This window comes from Pseudorasbora parva, chromosome 8 (assembly GCF_024679245.1).
Source record: "Pseudorasbora parva isolate DD20220531a chromosome 8, ASM2467924v1, whole genome shotgun sequence".
In the NCBI taxonomy this organism is placed as follows: Eukaryota; Metazoa; Chordata; class Actinopteri; order Cypriniformes; family Gobionidae; genus Pseudorasbora; species Pseudorasbora parva.
The window spans coordinates 38,882,102-38,904,084 of NC_090179.1; the positions used below are offsets into that span (position 1 = coordinate 38,882,102).

General features: G+C 39.1%; 1 protein-coding gene across 1 annotated transcript in view; it reads left to right on the plus strand.

Annotated features, from left to right (window-relative positions):
* zgc:77784 (uncharacterized protein LOC402947 homolog) overlaps positions 1–21,983 on the plus strand; it is a 75,066-nt gene that overhangs the window by 2,500 nt on the left and 50,583 nt on the right. Inside the window, exon 2 of the mRNA XM_067451176.1 lies at positions 6,592–6,918. Coding sequence (XP_067307277.1) covers positions 6,592–6,918 — 327 coding nt within the window. The remainder of the gene's footprint in view (positions 1–6,591; positions 6,919–21,983) is intronic.

Genomic DNA, 21,983 nt, shown 5'->3' on the forward strand with positions numbered 1-21,983 from the left:
ATCCCTTTAAGTAGACATGACACCAACTGTTACACTACTATATGAGTTAATATTTATACAAGAGCTGTTTCCATGATCTCCTATAGCCTGGAGTTAATCGCGTTTGATTGCGGTGAAATGACCTGTAAGAGACTGACCTAATGTTTGGCAGGTGCAAAGAGAGATGCCACTGCTGTATCATCAGTCTGCAGGGCGGCATGATGTGTCCCCCTGCTGAGGCCAGCTTAATGGCCTTCTGCATTAAAGAAGACCGCGGCAAGCTTTAGAAATAGACTTTATGAGTTATGCATCTGTCTCCCCATTGTGGGGGTGCCCGAGCTGAAATGGATGCTTAAAATAGAGTAACGCTTGTATTAATTAGCAGCGTGTTTATCAATTTGACTGTCAGATGTGAATATGAAAAGCATTATGTGTATTTATTATATAAAGTTCTGAGTTAAAACATACTATGGAAAGATGATAGATAATACCAGATAATAGCAGACATAGTCTGGTTGCTAAGAGACGTCTGTACCACAGGCGGATCTGTTAGAAGGATGAATTCACAAATTGTATTTGAAGGTGTCCTTAGTCTAAATCTGACCAAATATGACAAAGTACAATCCAATGCATTGTCCATTTACCTCATCTAGTATATACTTGGATTAACTGCAGCTCTTTTAATCCAATGATTATTCTTGACACCATTTAACAACATAACATCAGCCTTGCTTAATTTCTCTACAGACCAATGATTCATTCGGCTTATTGCTTTTCACTTAGCAAATAAGTGTTCCACGTTTAATTTTCCTAAGTAAATGTGCCTGCTCCTTAAATAGCGGGCATGTGGGTGTGTTTGTGTTCGTATTTATTTGCAGAAAACAGCAAAATCTCCCATAGCTGTCATTAATGTAAAAGGTCTGAAGCTTAGAACTGACATAACAAAAGCTGTTCAGTTTGTGTAACTTAGCAGATGCAGTCACGGTGGGGCAAATGCCAGCTACGAGAGGTTGAAGGGGGTTGACAGAGATAATGGCGTTTCTGAAACTATGACAAATGGCCTGAGATCACCCAGCAGAGATGTAAGCTGTCACAGTTAGTCGATAAAGAACAGCTTTTGCGACGCTGTAAAAAGCACTGTGCCTGGCGTAATAATGGGTGTAGGATTCATACCGTCAGATCTCTTTCAAGAATGAATGTTTTGTTTTGATCTTTGATCAGAGTACACCGGTATATGCAGCCATTAACGTCTGTTGAGAAAAGCACTGGATCATTACTGATCCCAGGGAGCCAGGTTGATGCTCATGTTATTTTAATGTTTTGTAAATTCGTCTGGGCACCGTTTTTCATAACGTATTAACATTAGTGATGGTACATTTACGGCCTAAGGAAAAAGAGGGTGAAGCATGCATGCCTAATATTTGTAAATATTAATTACTGTAATGATTTACATAACACCATAGCTCTTAGCCATAGGCTAAATATAGCTTATTTCAACAGCATTCCAAAGGAAGACACTCGATAACCATGTGATAGATCTATCTATCTATCTATCTATCTATCTATCTATCTATCTATCTATCTATCTATCTATCTATCTATCTATCTATCTATCTATCTATCTATCTATCTATCTATCTATCTATCTATCTATCTATCTCTCTGTCCGCCCGTCCGCCCGTCCGTCCATCCATCCATCCATCCATCCATCCATCCATCCATCCATCCATCCATCCATCCATCCATCCATCCATCTATCTATCTATCTATCTATCTATCTATCTATCTATCTATCTATCTATCTATCTATCTATCTATCTATCTATCTATCTATCTATCTGTCTGTCTGTCTGTCTGTCTGTCTGTCTGTCTGTCTGTCTGTCTGTCTGTCTGTCCGTCCGTCCGTCCGTCCGTCCGTCTGCTGTGGGTACAGAAAGTTTTCAGACCCCTCAAATCTTTCACTCTTTTATATTGCAGCCATTTGAAGTATTAACTCAAAATTTTAATTTCAATGAACTCAAAATTTAAAGGCAACCACGTAACTTTTTTTCTAGGGTTGGGTTAGAAAAAGTTTTTTTACAGTGCATATTGACAGATAAACACAGAATTGTTAACATTTTTGCAGATTTATTAAAAAAGAAAAACGGAAATATCCCATGGTCTTAAGTATTCAGACCCTTTGCTGTGACACTCATATATTTAACTCAGGTGCTGTCCATTTCTTCTGATCATCCTTGAGATGGTTCTACACCTTCATTTGAGTCCAGCTGTGTTTGATTAAACTGATTGGACTTGATTAGGAAAGCCACACACCTGTCTATATAAAACCTTACAGCTCACAGTGCATGTCAGAGCAAATTAAAATCATGAAGTCAAAGGAACTACCTGAAGAACTCAGAGATAGAATTGTGGCGATTTCAGACGCAGCCCATGTGATATTTCAGTTTTTCTTTTTTAATAAATCCACAAAACTGTACTGTGTTTACATTAATGAGAAAAAAATTAACTTAAATGATTTTAGCAAATGGCTGCAGTATAACAAAGAGTCTATTGTCCAACTCTCCCAGTTTCCAAGTTTTTAGGTGTAAACACATGTTGTGAATTTGCAGCTAATAAAATGTATCCGAAAACCCAGTAAAAATCCCTATTTTTCCCCCCACCAGTCAGGAAATCATTAAGAGATGCTGCGAGAATTACAATCTCTCTGATTGTACTGAATATTTCTCATGTGATTTGCGTGTGTAAATATTTTACAACTCTATGTGTGACTGCACGGCACAGTCTTCTTTTATGCTTTTTCACTTCGTTATGCTGTGGGACTGATTTGGTTCACATCTGCACAAATGTAACCTTCTTGCCTGTAAGACATGAACCTGTTAATGTGGTCATATACCCCTCATTTACACTTTGCAAAGGAATCAGCGTCTGTGTACATAGTGAAATCACCGACAGTAATTATCCTTTCAAATCGGCATGGCTTTTCATGTGTGGTGGGATTGAAAAGCGAAAGGCTTTTATTTTTTCCCTTTCATTCTCTCACAAGGACCAATTAGCTTGCCATAACTTTAAAGATGATGATGCCTCAGAGTAGTGGGGAGTTATAATCTTGAGTGTTGTAAACGGATGGAAACATACTTATGCTCTGTGTAATGTGCAGCGGGAGGCTGATGAACTATTTAGGTGTTCATGACCGATTTTTTATGAAAGTCATTAGTAACTTTGTTGGATTTAACTTTACCAAGATTAAATGCCTTATGCTATCTAAGTGCTGTTTTCTTCCACTGGAGTGCTTTTAGACAAATTAAGTATTTATTCTCTATCCATAGGTGCTATTATTTTATTGCTGCACACACTCGCCAACTGTTGAACATTTCCACCCTTTTAACAACCATGAAAAACCCAGCACATGGCCACTGCTGTGCTTTGCACTTGCACTGCAAGTTATTCCACCTCTTAAAAGCCCTCGCACATAAAGAATAGACCCTCTCTGTTAGTTCTGTAGACCCGGCTTGGGCAGATTTCAGCACTAATGGCCAGTGAGGTTTGGAGCCTCATTCAACAGCCGCCGCCATGCTAGACTCAGCCTTAATGTCAGCTTCTGTTAACTTTGCACTGATTTCATCTGGCTCTCTGGGCTGAAAGCTTAATAGGTGCTGAGTCATCAGCCTTTGAGAGGTTCATCCCCAGCTCCCTTTCCCACTGGCCATTAGAAGCCTCTCTCCTCTCGTTCCATCCTTTCACTGATGCTAGTGAAGTCTGTAGTTGTGGGGTTGAATGGTACACCCCAGGCACTCCGTTACAAAAGTTGTTTTTTTCCCCCATAAAAAAGGGGTTTCACACAAGTGTTAAGCAGTTTCAGCCCTGCTTAGTTTGTATTCAACGAATTCAAGCCAATTAAGTCAGGGTCAAACCACCTGGTAGACAATATTTAAATAACTAAAACATGAAAACTGCACCAGATGTAGTATATTTATTTAACAGTCATGCCTTTAGCTATTTCATTATGCTTGTGTTTAAGTAAAGAATGCTGGATATGGCATTAAACTCAAGTAATGAAGGTTAAGTGCATTAATTAGTACACAGTCGTTTAGCAGACATGGTGATTAAATCAATTTACTCAACCTGCATGGGGTTAAAGGGATAGTTCACCCAACAATTTAAATTACTCCATGATTTACTCACCCTCAACCATCCTAGGTGTAAATGATGATTATAAAGTACAATTTCTGGGTTCTGGCAGACTACCATACATATTAGGCTTAAAGGGTTAGTTCACCCAAAAATGAAAATTCTCTCATTAATTGCTTACCCTAATGTCATTCGACACCCGTAAGACCTCCGTTCATCTTCAGAACACAAATGAAGATATTTTTGTTGAAATCCGATGGCTCAGAAAGGCCTTCATTGACACCAATGTCATTTCCTCTCTCAAGACCCATAAAAGGCACTAAAGACGCCGTTACAAAACCCAATTCACTACAGTGGCTCTACCATCATGTTATGACGGGGCTAGAATAGTTTTTGTGTGCAAAAAAAAACCGAAATAACGACTTATATAGTGATGGGGCTATTTCAAAACAAAGTTTCAAACGGTTATGAATCAGTGTATCGATTCATGATTCGGGTCGCTAAAGTCCTGTGATTTCAGCAGTTTGGCGATTTGACACGTGATCCGAATCCTGAGTCGATACGCTGATTCATAAACGTTCTAAACTTTGTTTTGAAATGACCCCATCACTATATAAGTCGTTATTTAGTTTTTTTGCTCACAAAAATATTCTCATCGCTTCATAAAATGATTGTAGAGCCGCTGTAGTGAGATGGGCTTTGTAACGCCGTCTTTAGTGCCTTTATGGGTCATTAGAGAGGAAATGACATTGGTGTCAATGAAGGCCTTTCTGAGCCATCGGATTTATAAAAAATATCTTCATTTGTGTTCCGAAGATGAACGGAGGTCTTACGGGTGACAAATGACATGGGGGTGAGGAATCAATGACAGAATTTACATTTTTGGTTAAACTAACCCTTTAAGAAAAAAGTGGCACGATGCATGACGTCATATGTAGCATAAGCGTTTTGAACTGTGCAAGGAATTACACTTTCTTTGTAAGTTGAATAAGGAAGGCTGGAAGTTCGATATTTGACTTTATAAAGTTAAAATATGGATTAAATATGGATTTTTTTCTTGCACAAACCCATCAGTTCAACTCAGAAGGACATTATTAACCCCCCAGAGCCGTGTGGATTACTTCTATATTGGATGGATGCACTTTTTTGGGCTGTCATTCACTTCTATTATAATGATTGGATTAGCCAGGACATTTTTTAATGTAACTCAGATTATATTTGTCTGAAAGAAGAAAGTCATATACACCTAGGATGGCTTGAGTAAATATAATGTATATCAAATATATAGTTTTCATTTTGGGGTGAACTATCCCTTTAAGGGATAAAACTGTTAAAACTGTTGGGGGATTGTACAGCAACCTTTTCATTACTAACCCTGAGCCAACATTTTATATTTTAGTTTATATTATTAATTTATTTGTAAATGTTTTGTTTAAATTTTTGTTTAAAAAATATTGTTTTTAAATTAGAAGTTATGCTTAACTGCCTGGTTTTGTTAATTAATTTTTATTATAAAGGTGCTAAACATTCCTCCTGTATATCTGTAGATAATTCTCCCAACGTTAAATGCATACACTAAAAGTGTCAATGTCAATCTGAATGGGATCATTGCTTAAACAACAAATTATATTAAATAAATCTTGATTCTGAATCTTGAATAAACAAATTTAATTTTAAAAATCGCTGGGATTAAGTAATTTACACATGGTGTCGGACCTAAAACTCACACTATACATTTTTATTTATCTATAATAAACATAACATACTAAACATAATATGTCCATTAAACATATTTCTGGACTGTAACACTTCTACACCTTTGAGAAACATGTTTATTATACTGTTGATACGTTTGAAAAAGGTTTTTAATCAAGTAAATCCAAGTGTGTGTGTTTTTTAATTACTTAGTTTTATTTTTTAATAACTAAACCTGGCTCTCACCATGAACATAGCCATAGAAGCTGGAATAAAGATTAAAAAAGAAAAATAATATATATATATATATATATATATATATATATATATATATATATATAATTCTGATATCTAATTGTATATTAAAGACTATAAATAGAAATTCGTTTTTTTCTTTGTCCAGTACTTTTATATATTAATTGTATTTATTTTTTTTAAATGTGTGTGTATTTTTCTTAAGTACAATATTTATTACCTAGAAGTTAGGTTTAACTGCCTGATTTGGTTAAATAATTACCTCTAGGAAAATGTATGTGTTTTTTGTTATCCAATATTATATAAATATAATATTGGATAAAATAATATAATAGAGAAAATGACTCAAGAACTTTTGTAGCTTTAATAAGGATTAATCTATAATTAATATTATATAGTTTATGAGATAAACTGTTTGATATATATATATATATATATATATATATATATATATATATATATATATATATATATATATATAAATATAAATGATATATACTTTATGTGCATTTAACTGTCACTGTTGGTTGGCAGGGTCTCGTCCACGTTTGGAGGATGCTCCCCCCAGGATAGTGGAGGATCCCTCGGATCTGATCGTGTCAAAGGGTGAGCCGGCCACCCTGAACTGCAAGGCGGAGGGTCGGCCCACGCCCACGGTGGAGTGGTATAAAGATGGAGAGCACGTTGAAACTGATAAGGACGACCCTCGTTCGCACCGCATGCTGCTGCCAAGCGGCTCCCTTTTTTTCCTGCGCATTGTTCATGGACGCCGCAGCAAACCTGACGAGGGTGTTTACACTTGCGTTGCCCGCAATTACCTCGGAGAGGCTGTTAGCCGAAATGCCTCGCTGGAAGTAGCCAGTAAGTATTTTCTGAAGAATTCCACCTCGTTTTGCGATTCTAGATGGAGCATAGCTGTGTGCTGAAATAGAAGTAATCTATTTCTCTCAGACATGTCCTGAGGTTCTGTTTGTTGAGTTCTTTGTGGCCGGCTGCAGCTGAGTTTTTGCCTGTTATGACAGTGTGTCCTCCTGCTGTGTGAAGATGCTTTGGGCTCTTGGCTCAGGTCTAATCCAGCTCCCTGGCACCGGAAAGACAACAAACCCAGCTTCCCGCCAGAAGAAACTGGATTAGCAAGTCCATTGATTAGAATGGGAATGCAACAAAGTTTGCTCATTAACAAAACAAAATATAAATTTCCTGGTGCCTGTTTTCCACATGATCTACTTTCCTCTTATACAACATGTCTTTTACAGTACACAATTACATTTCTCGTAGCCCCCTGTTCTTTTCAGGAGTCTGATTTCTGGCAATTTTGTGTGCTGCTTGGAGATGGAGGTGAGGCTGGTCAATGTCATGTCAATCCCATTTTGATGCATCTGCCTTACCGAAAGAAATGATTAAAGTGTTCCACCGTTCTAAAGCGTAATGAGATCTTAAAATAGACATCTTTAACTGCTGAGGGAGAGTCAAGCCCTTAGAGCCATTTCAGACTTTTGCTTACTGTCCCGGAGGACGCTGAGTAGCAATGCATGCTGGGTGAAAGCGATTTGCAATCATGCACTCTGTGGTAGATCCTATCCTGAAGTCTGCATACACTTCCAAATAGCTGTTCTTATTTTTGGCCACCTATAAATAGTACGATGGGGAATACTAGCACAGTATTTTAAGATCTAAATCTCGTTATATCCCACTATTCACTATTCATTTTTTTCGGGCATAAGATTTGCTGAATGATGCTACGTGGCCTTTAAATCCAAGTCATAATTACCGCATAGAAAAATATGTCGTCTAAGCAAGACTTACAAGATGATCTATTATATACGATTAAAGCCAGAAATCATAGCTCTCTAGAGTCTGTATAGATCTGCACTCAGCACTCCTTTGAGCCTTAAATCAGGCTGGATATTAGCTCGTGCTGCACAATGTTCATGAATTAAGTGTTCGCCCTTGTGGAAGATGAGACTCGGGTCATACACCGGGAGACCCAGCTCACCGCCGGCCGTATCTTCTCCTCAGCAGTGATTAATGTGCTAATTAGAGCTGGACAGTTGCCAGCGCGACCGCGGCACATGGGCAGAGTGGGTGGTTTATGAAGACGGAGGATCTTGAGGGGTACAACAGGTGAAGGCAGGGGCGAGATGAGTGATCCTCTATACATATTTGAGACCGCATGCATGGCCTGCAGCTCAGATTATAGTAGCAAGCAGATTTGAGGTGGGGAAAAAATGATCGTATACTTGGGATCAGCCTGTTTGTGATAAGTGAGGAATGTTTGCCATGACAAGTCTGATGCAGTCATGCCCATCTGTTAGATATTTCATCATATGATACTCATAAACACAGAGAGTTGGCGGTTTATCAAATGTTCACTTTGTGCTTGTTTTTTGGTGAATTAATCATGTTTTTTCAGTATTAGGCATGTGTGATATGATTAACTGTTCTAGTAGAGTTGTGAACATGCTGTATATAGTAAACCTGTTGTAGGAGAAACTTTAAAATAGCATAATTGGGGCACTTTAATCAATCGCTATGCTGCTTAATATTGCAAACTTTAATTTGTTGTCATATTATTTTCATTTAATTATCATAATCATAAACAAACTTGTTTGTAGCACAATTAGTTTTACCATTTACTGCATTTTGTTATTCTTCTAATTATTTATCTATAGCAGCTAATGAGTTAAAAGTCTTGCACATTCAAAAAAACAGGTTCATTCCTCGTTGCATAATAAGGCGGAAATGGACTCTTTCTACTGGATTTAAGGTTGCCAGAAGTTATCAACCAATCAGAGTAGACTTCCATGATTGACCGATCACTGTATTTCATAAGGTAGCATTTTTAAGCAGATTTTAGTTAGCCAGTTCTCTGGTTATTTATTTAATTGTGTAATAGTTAAGTGGTTATTTTAAAAAAGTATTTATTAAATTTAATTTTGTGAATTTGTATTTTTTCCAACATATTCAGGTGAAGTACCGGCACTTTTTCTTTTCCACTTCAAGCACTGAGAGAAATCATATTTGTACATGATAGACAAGGTCACATGACCACGCATGCATAGAGCTGAGAAGTTGGTTCTTCAGTACATACTTTCACAGTACATGTTCTCAAACAAAAGCCATTTACAGTAGTGAGTTTCAAGCAGCACTAGCATTTTCTCCAGAATATGTAAAAAGCTTTATTCTTCAAGGTTTAAACAGCCATAGCAAGTATAAACCACTCTAAATGCAACGCTTTTGTTCTAGAGTTTCAAGGTGCTTTGACAAACAAAAGATCTGCATTTTGTGAACAGCAAGTGTTGTTCTGGGTGCACCAGTGAGAGAAGGTTAAATCTGGGTCTTACACTAATATATTAATCCATCCAGTGCTTCACTGTGGTATATTGGCAGATATAGTATTATCCATGTAACATATGTATGCCAAAGGACCAATGCTTAATCCGACACTTGTCATAAAGGCAGAATAACAAATGGCAAGTGCGACTAGTGGTGCCTGTTATTTTTTTGGCAGAGGTAGATATTTAGCTTTCGGCTTGAATACGAATCCATTCACATATTCTTTCAAAATAGCAGCTTTGTGTTGAAGCTTTTATGCAAGGGAAAAGCTGTATCTATTTCAAAGCATTGAACGTGGCAGTCTGTCTGGGGTAGCAAACTGCCGCGTTCTGTGAGCCTGGATTAAGATAAAGTAGGACAAATGAAAAATAAAACTTGCTTAAAAGGCTCTAGCCCAGCTGTCCCTCTTTCTCCCAGTGTGGGATTATAAAGTAATGATGCTCTGTGGCAGCTTTTCCCTAATACATCTTTCCCCATGCGCTCTTATCTAAACCCTCTGAAGGGCTGTTATGGGCTTTCTTGAATGCACAATGTTATTGAACATAACATTAGTATTTATCTTGCACATCTTCCATGCTCTTTGTCTATTTCATGTAATATGCATAAAATCTTCATGTGATTTTCAGAAGACAATCTCTGGCTTTGTGACGACCAGTTCTGTCCAGATATTGATTGTAGCATGTAGAAGCCGCAGAGCGAAGTTAAATGGGATGTTATCTTTCCGAAAGGAAGTAAACAAACATTGTGTGGATTAACCCAGTCACCCTCTCTCTGAGTGGGTTAGCCGAGTCTCAAGACGGGTAGTAACGTGGCGTGGGATTAGCCCACCTCTAGGATGGATTTATTTATGTGGCTCTGAAATGAACAATAACAACATTCTGTCTAGTCCACACACACACACACACACACTTCCGGCCATGTGTCGGCCTGCTATAACCCTTCGCAACTACATCCACGCTCATGCACCGCCATATAATTATATGTTAGTGTCTAACATAATATTGCATGTAATTGTCAGGCTGAAAGTGTAGGAGTGCTTCAGTTAGCCTGAAGCATTTCACAAGTCTCCTCCCACTTCCACACACACACACACACACACACACACACACACACACGTCGACAGATAGCCGCTTGTCAAAACGGACACGTATTCTTCAGGTTAGAATGATTATCCTTTTTAAGATCAACGCTTGAGTCACAAATGGGCGAATGTGTTGTGGGTCTTCTCTCCATAGTGGGGGATGCAAATGAGCAGCCGTGTGTAAGGAAGGAGAAAGAGCGCATGAGTCAGTGGTGGGCTATTAATAATGTACATCCCAACAGGCTTGTCATTTACAATCATTCCATGATCTCTAAAGGGGGCGGAGAAGAAAGACTTATGGTCTTTTGAAATGAGCTCGAACTCAGAAAAGTCCTTTCACTCACATAAGTCAAAGTCGATGTACCTGTAATCACAGACAGATAAATTCACTGTTTTGGGGTGCAGTGATGGATATGCTTTGGTTATATTCGCTGCAGTGGCTCAATGTAGTGTAATGTCTATTAAACCTAACATGCTATTGGCTCGGTCACAGAACGGGCAGTGGAATTGGGAAGAAACGCAAGGTCTTGAGACCAGGCCAGGTTCTAGTTGCCTATAGGAGCCTCTGCTTTTCTGTTACAGGCTGACGCGTGCACATTGCCTATAACACACTGCACGGTTACTTTCATTTAATAATGGTAAAATACTGCTGGTGAAATACATTTCTGGTGCTATTTTTGTGAATGTTTGGGGCATCCTACAGCCCTTCTTCAAACCTTTTAACAGAAAGCCGACCTCTGACAGGGGTCCGTGGACAAGCCTCCTGCACAGTTAAAGATTAACACTGTCTGTCCCTAAATTCTGATTGGGCGGGCTATGCAGATGTTTGGGTGGGCTCAGCCCATCCCTGCCCACGCCTAGAAATTATGTTTCATTAACAAAGTTCGGGAGGAGCATGTTTAAATGATCTCTCCAATTATCATGTCATTCCTACCAGCTGTCAGCAATCGGTAATCAACATGTCTGCCCAATCAGCACAAGTGGAGGATTATATAAATGCTTAGTCAACTCACCTATGCTCCTCGACAGGTTTTCAGCATCTCTTTCACAACCCCGCCTTCCTCACACTCACCTGGTTACTTTCCTTGACAGAGATAGGGGGGAGTACTCTGGGTTCGGGCCAAGTACAGCACGCCAGATATGCATAACATTATTCTATCGGACTTATTTGTAAGTGTGAACTTGTAAACCAGCCTCGCTTGAGCTGCGTTTTTTAAAAGTTGGACTGATTTTAACTTGAGTATTTTTAGAATGCTGTGTCATGCGCAAGACGCTGCAAAAGATGCAAGATTTGAGTCCTTGTCGTGCATTTTGTTTACACTGGAAAGAAAGTAGTGCAGTGGAATAGAAAAAAACGTGTTCTGTGTAAACTCATGAAAATGTGTCATGTTCAAATGATTAGGCTTGCTCAAAACATAGTGAAACATATAACAGTGTTTCCCAAAGATTCGAACACATCGTTAACATTGCAGTGAATGAATACGCTGCGTGCGTGTTTTAAAGAGTGTTAAAAAAATTCATGACGAAATGCAATATGAGTTGGCCAGTGTTGATTCTGTGGCGCAGCACCACAAATTAATCTATGTGTGGGAAACACTGTATACACTAGGCCTATATTACCAAAAGTTTTGGATGCCTGCCTTTACATGCATATGAACTTTCATGACATCCCATTCTTAAAGTCGGCATGAAACGAAAGTTGAGATCGTCTTTTTCTCCTTATTGTGACGTATATCTGAGTGAAACGGACTCTGAAATTAGAAAAAATGTAGGCTTGATTTTGTCCTTCGGGAACCGATTGGATCATTGGAAGTTGGGCGTTGCTAACAAAATGGAGGCATATTTGAAAGCCCTCAGCAACCGGTGTCTGAGAGGCGGTTAAGAAACGAGACAGAGCGTGATAGCCATGCCCTTGCGCAATAGCACATGACCGGGAGAGAAGTCGTTTCGAGGTGGGAGGGGAGGTTAATGTATTTAATTAAAGATTATAAGGGTAAATAAATTTTTTTTAAATTAATGAAGTGCACAGATAAATCATTTATAGTAAACACTACAATATTACATATAAAAATACGAATTGTAAAATTTAATTTCATGCCGTCTTTAATCTGTTGGGTTTAATATGGAGTTGGCTTACCCTGACAATGGTTACGCCCCACTGGGTGGCATAAAGACTGAGAAGCAGTTTACAGTGTGAAACACACAAAACCAGGCCCGTCGCAAGAGCGGCGGTCGGGGGAGGCTTGTCCACGGACCCCATGGACATTCATGTGCCCTCCTCCAGACAGAGGGAGACAGACTTGATAATAGCTTGTGTAACTTTCTCACTCAGACCATTGTCATCAGTCGCTTCTGCTACTGCTTTTGGAGGCAAAAGCTGCCCAACACTGCTGGTCTAGGATCTGTAATCCTCTGTAAGAATTTGTAATAATAGCATATTATTAGTGAAAAGGAGCAAAAGGTCCAGTGTGTATCTGTGTGCTCGCCAAATTATTCAATTTCCAAAATGTTTTCACTTCGGTGAGTAATGTAGCCAATCACAGACATGTTTGATTTCTACAACACAATTGGCCAATCACAGGTGTTGAGTTCTGTGACGTCAGCTTCACTGATTAAATATAATGTAACTTTGTGAGATGGCGTTTGTTGTTTTTAATGTGCTTTTGTCATTTTTACTAGTTTAAAAAAAAAAAAAATTTTAATTACTGATTTAGTTTTAGTAATTTTAGTACTTAAACTAAACCTATATTATATTTTAGGTTAGTTACCAAAGCAACATTTCTAAGAGTTTTAAGTTTTTCATATAATATTTATATTTATTTAAATTTTTAGAGCTTTAGACCTTTTTTTATTCTCAGACATTTTCTGCGGAGTCACAAGCACTCACCCATTTTTAAACATTTTTTTTCCTACATTTTAGGCCATTGTGGCCACTGATTGTTGTCCTGGAAAGCATCTCGCTAGATTTTGAGACACAGCCAATGTATAAAGAAGCAGTTCCTGCTAATTCATGCCGATTTGTTTCCGTACATAATGTAGGCAGCAACCATAATTGGCTAATTTGGCTTGTACAGCATATGTAAGGGATGATGATGATTTTGCCTTGCATGGTCTGCTCAGTGGAAGGAAGCCAAGCAGAATTAAGAGAATGACCATAATGTTTTGTGCTGTTCACGTGACCCAGCTGTAGCTAATGAGTCTCTCTGCTCATGTCACAGACCTCACAGATGATTAAAAATCACATTGCTTTCCCTTCTTCGTGCTTCGTAATTGTGTAAAGTGTAGAGGATGAGAGGGGGAACGAATGGCTTCCTGAACACACCGCCAAGAGGGACAAACACTGTCAGAGCCAAGCGTGTATCATTCTTACCCATAACTAGGCATGTGGTATGGCCGAGGGCACTTACGAGCTTTGTGTGCGGGCTGGCCCGGCTCTAGGTAAACGGTGACACTATTTTACCCTCTCTTTTCTTAACCAGCACTCATGAATAACACATGGCTTCGTCTCCTGAAAAATGCAACATGCTGTGGGCTGTTTTGGAACAGCTTGTCCTTGTCCTTGCCTGTGCATATGCCTCCTGCGAGTTAAATTCTGTTCAGGAGGTGACGGGCCACCACAGTGGACTGCAGGAGATGGAGAATGTATGCACACTGCCAATTTGCAAGCTCATGCATGCATATATGTATTACACCACTGTTGTTTTGTTTCTGCTTTGGGGCCACCAGTCACCCTCAGCGTCAGCTGTCATTATCAGAGTGGCCATCGGATCTGCACTGATTGGAGGGGATCCCATCAGATGGGTTTTGTGGAATGGGGCAGATGCCTGTATTGGGTGTGCCGTTAGTCAGTGCGCCAATTTTCTGCAACATCTGGGCTCTTTCTCTCATTAAACATGCTTTTATATGCTAGGGATGGCTTGCCTTGTGCTTTGTTTGTACACTGCCAGAGTGGCCCAAGGGAAAGAGTGGACGCTCATTTAACAGTGACAGACAACCATGATGGAGTCAGCAGCTCTTACGGCCAACAAGGGAAAAAGGACAACTGAATCATTTATTAGTGAATTAGTTTAAAAACACAGCTTTAGGGGATGAAATTATTTATTTTTTAAAATGTCAGATATGTTGTGGAATTGGCTTTTGGTTTCCGGCACATTAGTGTGTATATATATATATATATATATAATTAAAATTGCCATTTATAAATTATCCTTGGAAAAACATGACTATATATATATATATATATATATATATATATATATATATATATATATATATATATATATATATATACACTAATGTATATATATATAATTAATATTGCCATTTATAAATTATCCTTGGAAAAACATGACTCTACCTCCCAAAATGTAACTTTACATGGCAACCCTAGTGGCAGTAAAATACCAACTATCTTTATTCCTCTTCACAAAAATTATGAGTACAGGGGCAGGTTATTGATTAATAAATAATTGTATTAATCAATCAAGGCACATGTTTCCTTGCACAATACATGTTAGGACCTCAAAACACTACTATGGTGTAGTAAACTTACACTACATTACTACATTACTACATTAGTCCCGTGAAACTCAAATAACGATAAAAGAGCTCAGACCTTTGCTTTTGTTAACATTATCGGTTAGGTTTTAAGGCGTATATTATTTTCAAACGCAAAAAAGCATTAACCTATTGGTGCTACTCATGGCGGCATTTATATATATATATATATATATATATATATATATATATATATATATATATATATATATATATATATATATATATATATATATATATATATATAATAAATAACGTTTAAAAAAATAATTAAAGGAACTGTTTGGGACTTTAGCTTATTCACCATATCCCCCAGAGTTAGATAAGTCCATACTCTGTCTAACGCTCCCACCGCTAGCCTAGCTTAGCACAAAGACTGAAGGTAAACAGCTCCATCTAGCCTAATGCTCAATAAGTGACAAAAAATGCCAGCATTTTCCTATTTACATATTGTGATGTTTATAGGATCTTTGCTGCTGTCCCATGGGTGCAGTGGCGTAATGATATTCGGAGTGCCTGAAAATAGGCTAACTTCCTTCAACATTACCAACGTGACAACCTGCTTGCATAGAGAGTGTGCTGGGGACTATTTTCAGGTGCTGCGTAATATCATTGTGCCTCCTGCGCCCATGCCTGGTACAGCAGGAAAGTTCCCTGATTATTACGCAGGAATGAGAGTATAGTCCCTAGCCATATTGGTCTAGAAAATCACAACTTTTCTTTTTCCGTCGGTCTTAGTAAATGATGTAACTATACACATCATAACATGTTAATAGGAAAATGTTGGTGTTATTTTGTCACTTTCACGTTTACCTCCAGTCTTTGTGCTAAGCTGCGCAAGCGGTGGGTGCATCCGACAGAGTTATGGGATACACTGAGATGAGAATGGTACGTATAAACTTATCTTACTCTGGGGGATTTGGTAAATAAGCTAAAATCCCCAAAAGTCGGCGTGTTCCTTTAAGGCAAAATATGCATACAAACTTTTAAGTATTTTAAGAGTGTAGTGAGTGGGTATTGCAAAGTCTTTTAGTTTGATTTGTTTGCTACCATTCTCTGATTGGTCTAGTTTTCTTTACGGCATCATGGTTGATGTAGTTTTTCACCAGGAATTTTGCTGTTAAATGGTTAGTTCACCCAAAAAAAAATTAATTATTTCATTAATTATGTTGTTCCAAACCCGTAAGACCATTATTCATCTTCGGAACACAAATTAAGATATTTTTGATCAGATCTGACCCCCAGTAGATTGCAGATTGCAATGTTATTACAACTTTCAAGGCCCAGAAAGGTAGTAAAGACATTGTTAAAATAGTCAGTGACTGCAGTGGTTCAACCTTTTGTGTGCAAAAAAACTAAACAAAAATAATGACTTCATTCAAAAATTTCTTCTCTTCTGTGTCATTTTCCTGCGCTGTTGACGTAGTAAACTCATGCAGCGTCGGCCAATAACGAGCTGGCGTTGAAGCGCTCTAAAGTGTTTGCTACGTGAACAGCGTAGGAGACTGACATGGAAGAGAAGATTTACACAGATACACATTTGCACTGAAAAGAATGAGAGAGGGCTACTTTCAACACATTTCAACCTGGTTAAACTGGATTACGAGTGGTTAGTGAATAGAGCGCAGGAAATACCATGGCACGAGAATCTAAATTGTGAAGAGTTTAGATGAAGAGTAGGGCTGTGCGATATTGAAGACAAAATGTGATATGCGATACCTTGTTAAATAATGCGATATTCGATATGCGATACGATATTGCTAGTAGTGTGTGAAATCTATTTAAATTAAATAAAAAAATAATAATTATTTAAACTGAGTATGATACCATTTATGTGTTTCACATTCTCTCTGGGAAAAGAAAGCATCACTACAGTGTATAGCAGTGTTTTAGCAAAAATTATTGTTAAAAAAATGAGTGTGTGTATTTGGTATTTTGAGTGTGTAACAAGACACAAAACAGAACTGAAGGGATCACATCACACGCTTTCAGAGAGGCAGCTTGTGTGCACGTTTCTGTGTGTGTGTGTGTGTCAGACAGCGCGAGACTGCAACTTTTTTTGCAAGTTATTACGTATAATAACTTTTTTTTAACATCAAGCAAGTCCCATAAGTAACAGTCATGTGCCCAGTCTATTCTCTGCTACGTCAACCTAAAACGTACACGTTTCACAATGAAGTAACCTTTTTAAATAATTCAGATTAGGGCTGCACGTTTTCAAGTTTTTCATTAACCGTTAACCGAGGCCCTTAGCGGTTAATACTCGGTTAACCATAGTGTGCGTCAGGGTTATTTTTAGTTTATTAATTTGACGACCACCATCTTCGTAGTGAACGCGCCTATAGAGAGAAATGCACATCATGGATTACACAATCAGAGAGTAGCCTATTTATTTTCGTTTTAAATTGTTAAAAGACATTTCAAGTTTCTTAAGATCTATTTCATGTCTGCGAGGCGTACGCTGAGTTTCGTTAAATTAGGATGAGATGCGCTCCAGTTCACGAGCAATGCGAGTGGCCGCCTGCACGATTAGAGCATGTAACATTAGTAAAATATGCAGCCGAGAATGATTCACAGAGACTCGTTTGACTCGCGCGGCTGATGAGCCTCTCCCGGCAGAGAGTTCAAGCATCTGTGGACTCGTCCCTTCAGCTCTGGCCATCTTGCTTTCAGTCCGCGATCAGCTTTTTTGTTTTCTTCATTACAGTTAAAGTAACATCTGCTTTTCTCTAGTCATTCACAAGTTTCTCACTTCAAACTTTCTTTCTTCTGATCCGTTATGCACAGCGCGCGCGGCTCCCGCTCTGCTTCTGCCCTAATGCGACTTTTAGTCCAGTGCGACGTATGTTATTTTCCTCTTCATGATGCATGTTTTGACTGATGCGACTCATACTCCGGAGCAACTTATAGCCTGAAAAATGCTGTAAGCACTGCATTGCAATACTTGCATTTCGCCCCGTCACTCTCATTTTTAAAGTGCTCCCACGCTTTCTTTGCCCGCTTAGAAAGCTGGTCATGACTTCTTCTTGTGGATACTACCCTAACCCTATGGATACTACAAATGTCTGGGAGCGCTCTGGCGGTCTATAGGGGTGCAAACATATATTACAACTAAATTCAAGGCACGTCATTGACGCCACTTAACCGAGCAAAATGTTTCACTCGGTTACGCAATTTTTAACGGTTAATCGGTTAATCGGTTAATCGGTTAATCGGTTAATCGGTCAATCGGTTAACCATGGACACCCCTAATTCAGATATCGCATGCCGTTGCGACATGCATATCGCAAAATGTACACTTGCGATATTTCGATATATTACGCAGCCCTACAGAAGAGTAAACGAGATTGTGGCAGATTGTTTTGGTTGGTGTCATGCTGGCATGGTGAAGTTGTTTATGGCCAGGTTGGATGCCCAGATGACCGCTTCAGATCCTAATGTGAGTCACTTACTGCCCATAGACAGACCCACACCATTTGTCCCAGCCTGAAAGATATGAATATTCATAGGCAGGAGATGAGCATGAGTTTAACTAACAAAGAAAATGGAGCGCTCGCTTCTCTGGATCTCACCAATAACATGACATTTCAATGAATATTTATAAGTAATTATCACAAGTCATTGCATTTATAAAAGTCTGCCAAGGGATGTGTAGCCAGGATTCAGTATTACAGCATAACTGCTGCAGAGGTCATATCATAATTATGAATCGATGGCTGAATTTATTTATTTAGAATCATGTTCATGCTTTACATTCTTCGTTTTCCTTTTGCAGCACGTGACAGCTGAGATTACACCTTATAATTGAGGTGCTAATCGAAAAAATTCATCCACAGAGTGTTTAAGAGATAAGACGGGAAGATATTGCTGCTGCACTCATGATTAATCTGTGGACATTGGTGTATGGCAAAATGAATTTATAATTCACTGAGATGAGAATATGAGTGGCATTTATGCTTGCATGTGTGTGTGAGGCTCTGTACCAGCCGCTGTTGTGAGTCTACAGCCCCGTAGGAGCTCACCCTTTGATGTAGAAAAACTCAAAGGGCCCCCTGAGGCAGCTGCCATAGGGCAGGGGTCGCATTTTTAATCTGTCAATCACCACTGGGGATTTGTGGGTAACTTTTCCTGCCATGCCAGGCAGTGGGAAATGCTGAATTCTGCCGTTTGCTCTCAGTGTGAAAGGTAGTTATAGAAAAGAGAAGGGGTGTTTGCCATTAACACTGATGCATAGTAAGGTCAACATAACCAGCCATTGTTGAATTTGGCTGTCTGCGGAGTTAAAGAATTGGCTTTCCTGTTGGATTTTTGTTTTTGCAAGACCTGTCCAAAACCTAGTGAGCTGTACTAATGGTGCATTCATATCTTCCTGGGAAGTAAGTTGAGAACACCGATTTTCTCACCCATTGAAAAACATTGCGGAGCAAAGAGGACACTGACAACATGCCGACAGACAGAACAGGTTACTTTTGATATGAAACAAAGCTTACAAATACATCAATATTGTAACAATGTCAAAGGTTCAGGGAAGAAGGAGATGGGAACTAGTGAATGTTTCGACGTAATATCGAAATAAACAAACAACAAAGCGAAAGTAAAGCTGCAGCTCCTCACGGACGAATGCTGCATATAAACATAATAAACATTTAACTAGGGTGACCAAACGTCCTGTTTTCCCAGGACATGTCCTGTTTTCAAGTCCTGTGCTAGCTCTACACTGCAAAAAATATTTTCTTACTTAGTATTTTTGTCTTGTTTTAAGTCCAAATATCTAAAAATCATACATTAAGAAACATTTACTAGACAAGCAATGCAGACAACAAAGCAGACAAGCAGTGAGCTTTTGCTTAAAATAAGCAAAATAATCTGCCAATGGGGTAAGCAAAATAATCTTGTTTTCAATTTAAATTAAGATTATTTTACTTACCCCAATGGCAGATTATTTTGCTTATTTTAAGCAAAATTTCACTTAAAGGGGGGGTGAAACACTCAGTTTCAGTCAGTGTCATGTCAATCTTGAGTACCTATAGAGTAGCATTGCATCCTGCATATCTCCGAAAAGTCTTTATTTTTTTAATAATTATATAAGAAAGATGCGAGGTTCCGAGTCTTTCCGAAAAAAGCCGAGCGGGTGGGGGCGTGTCGTGTGAGCGGAGCTAAATAATGACGTGTGCTCGCTGCTGCTATGTTGAGTCGAGTGCGTCGTAAAGCTGTGTCAACAGCGGGAAAAAAACTTTATTCAAAATAAAAATACGGCTTTTAATCAGATACAGCCATACATCTATGATCCGGAATCAGACCCAGAGGCTGCAGTTGAACAGGAGCAGCAGCAAAAACGACTAGAGCAGGACGTCTCTATGTGGTACAAGTTATACACTAACTATATAATATGCTTAGCGGCTTGTGTTATTTACATATTTATACTTGAATTATATCGTCGTATTTTTGTCTTTGAAGGTGTACATGTGGGAAGTGCAGTTGTGCACGTGTGTTTGTGTGTTTACGCGTGGTTTGTGTAGACAGTAAGCGGACTAAAAAAAACACAGACATTTGAAGCAGTCTCACTCACCCTTCTAACGTTGGGACTGCTCCATCCTTCAGCATTAGGCGATTGGGAAAATCCGGCGTCGAGCTGGGCCTTGTTTACGAACAGATATAAACATTCGCGCAACTCAGTTGCTGATCCGGAAAAGCAAATTACATCCACTGTTGCCTTAACGCGGGGTTTTTGGCGAATCTGTGCAGGACTGTCTTGGTCTGGCAACCAAAAACGCACTTTTTTGGTGACATTGTTATGTGCACATCACCTGTCCAGCATCCTACAAGCCAGCGCTTTGATGGGCGTAGCCTGTTACTTTCGCTCTCTCCCTCTCTCTCTCTCTCACGCGCTTCCGGTAGAATTGTCCGTAAGGCCCATACAAGGAAATTCCGCCCCCATTAACGTCAAAGGGGACGCATGATCTCAAAAAACTTGCCGAAACTTATGACTAACCGGAAGTAGTATTTTTGACAAAGAAATACTCCCATCAAACGTCCACCTTTTGAAACTTTGTCTATGTTTAGTATGGGATTCCAAGTCTTTAATAGGGTTGGGAACCGAGAACCGGTTCTTATGCAGAACCGATTCTGATTTTTGAAAAATACCGGAACCGCGCGAAATTCCTGAGTGTCGGTTCCGAAAACGGTTCTGGTGCAATGTGTGTGCGAAGCGCTGGGAGCATAGCCGCGAGCCGCGCTCCCGCTCTCTCTCTCTCTCTCTCTCTCTCTCTCTCTCTCTCTCTCTCTCTCTCTCTCTCTCTCTCTCTCTCTCTCTCTCTCACACACACACACACGCACACACACACACACACACACACGCTCACAGACTGTCCTAGCGCTGCCGCCTCCTTTCCCCTCACGTCACTTTTTTAAAATCCCCCACAGCGCGAGTCCCGCAAACGCGGCGCCGAGGAGCTTGTTTGTAATCCAAGGACAATATGGCTCATTAGTTTCGAAATGGTTTGGGTACAAGGTGATCGTGTTGAAAATAAAGGCATTTGTCTAGCGTTATGAGCTCATTTGAAACATTGCCGCGGCTCATTTAAGAAAATGACAGCTCTGAAGAGACGCTGCTTTAGTTCGAGGTAAGTTAGTTCTAACAATAATAAAGAAAGACGATCAACACCTTATGTGTTACCACTGAAATGTGTATATATATATATATATATATATATATATATATATATATATAATATATATATTTCCAAATGTAAGCCCATCTTATGCGGAATGCACGCTTCATACTGTCGTCAGCTCTGGCTCTAACTGTTTACTTTTTGCAAACCTTGTGAGCGCGCAAACGCTGCGACGTCGCGCCAAATGTTTTTATTGGTTTATTAAGTACAAACAGGAGAGTTTTGAAAAATTGAGCGCGAGGGATTTGTTCACTTCACACAAAAAGATTTTGGAATGA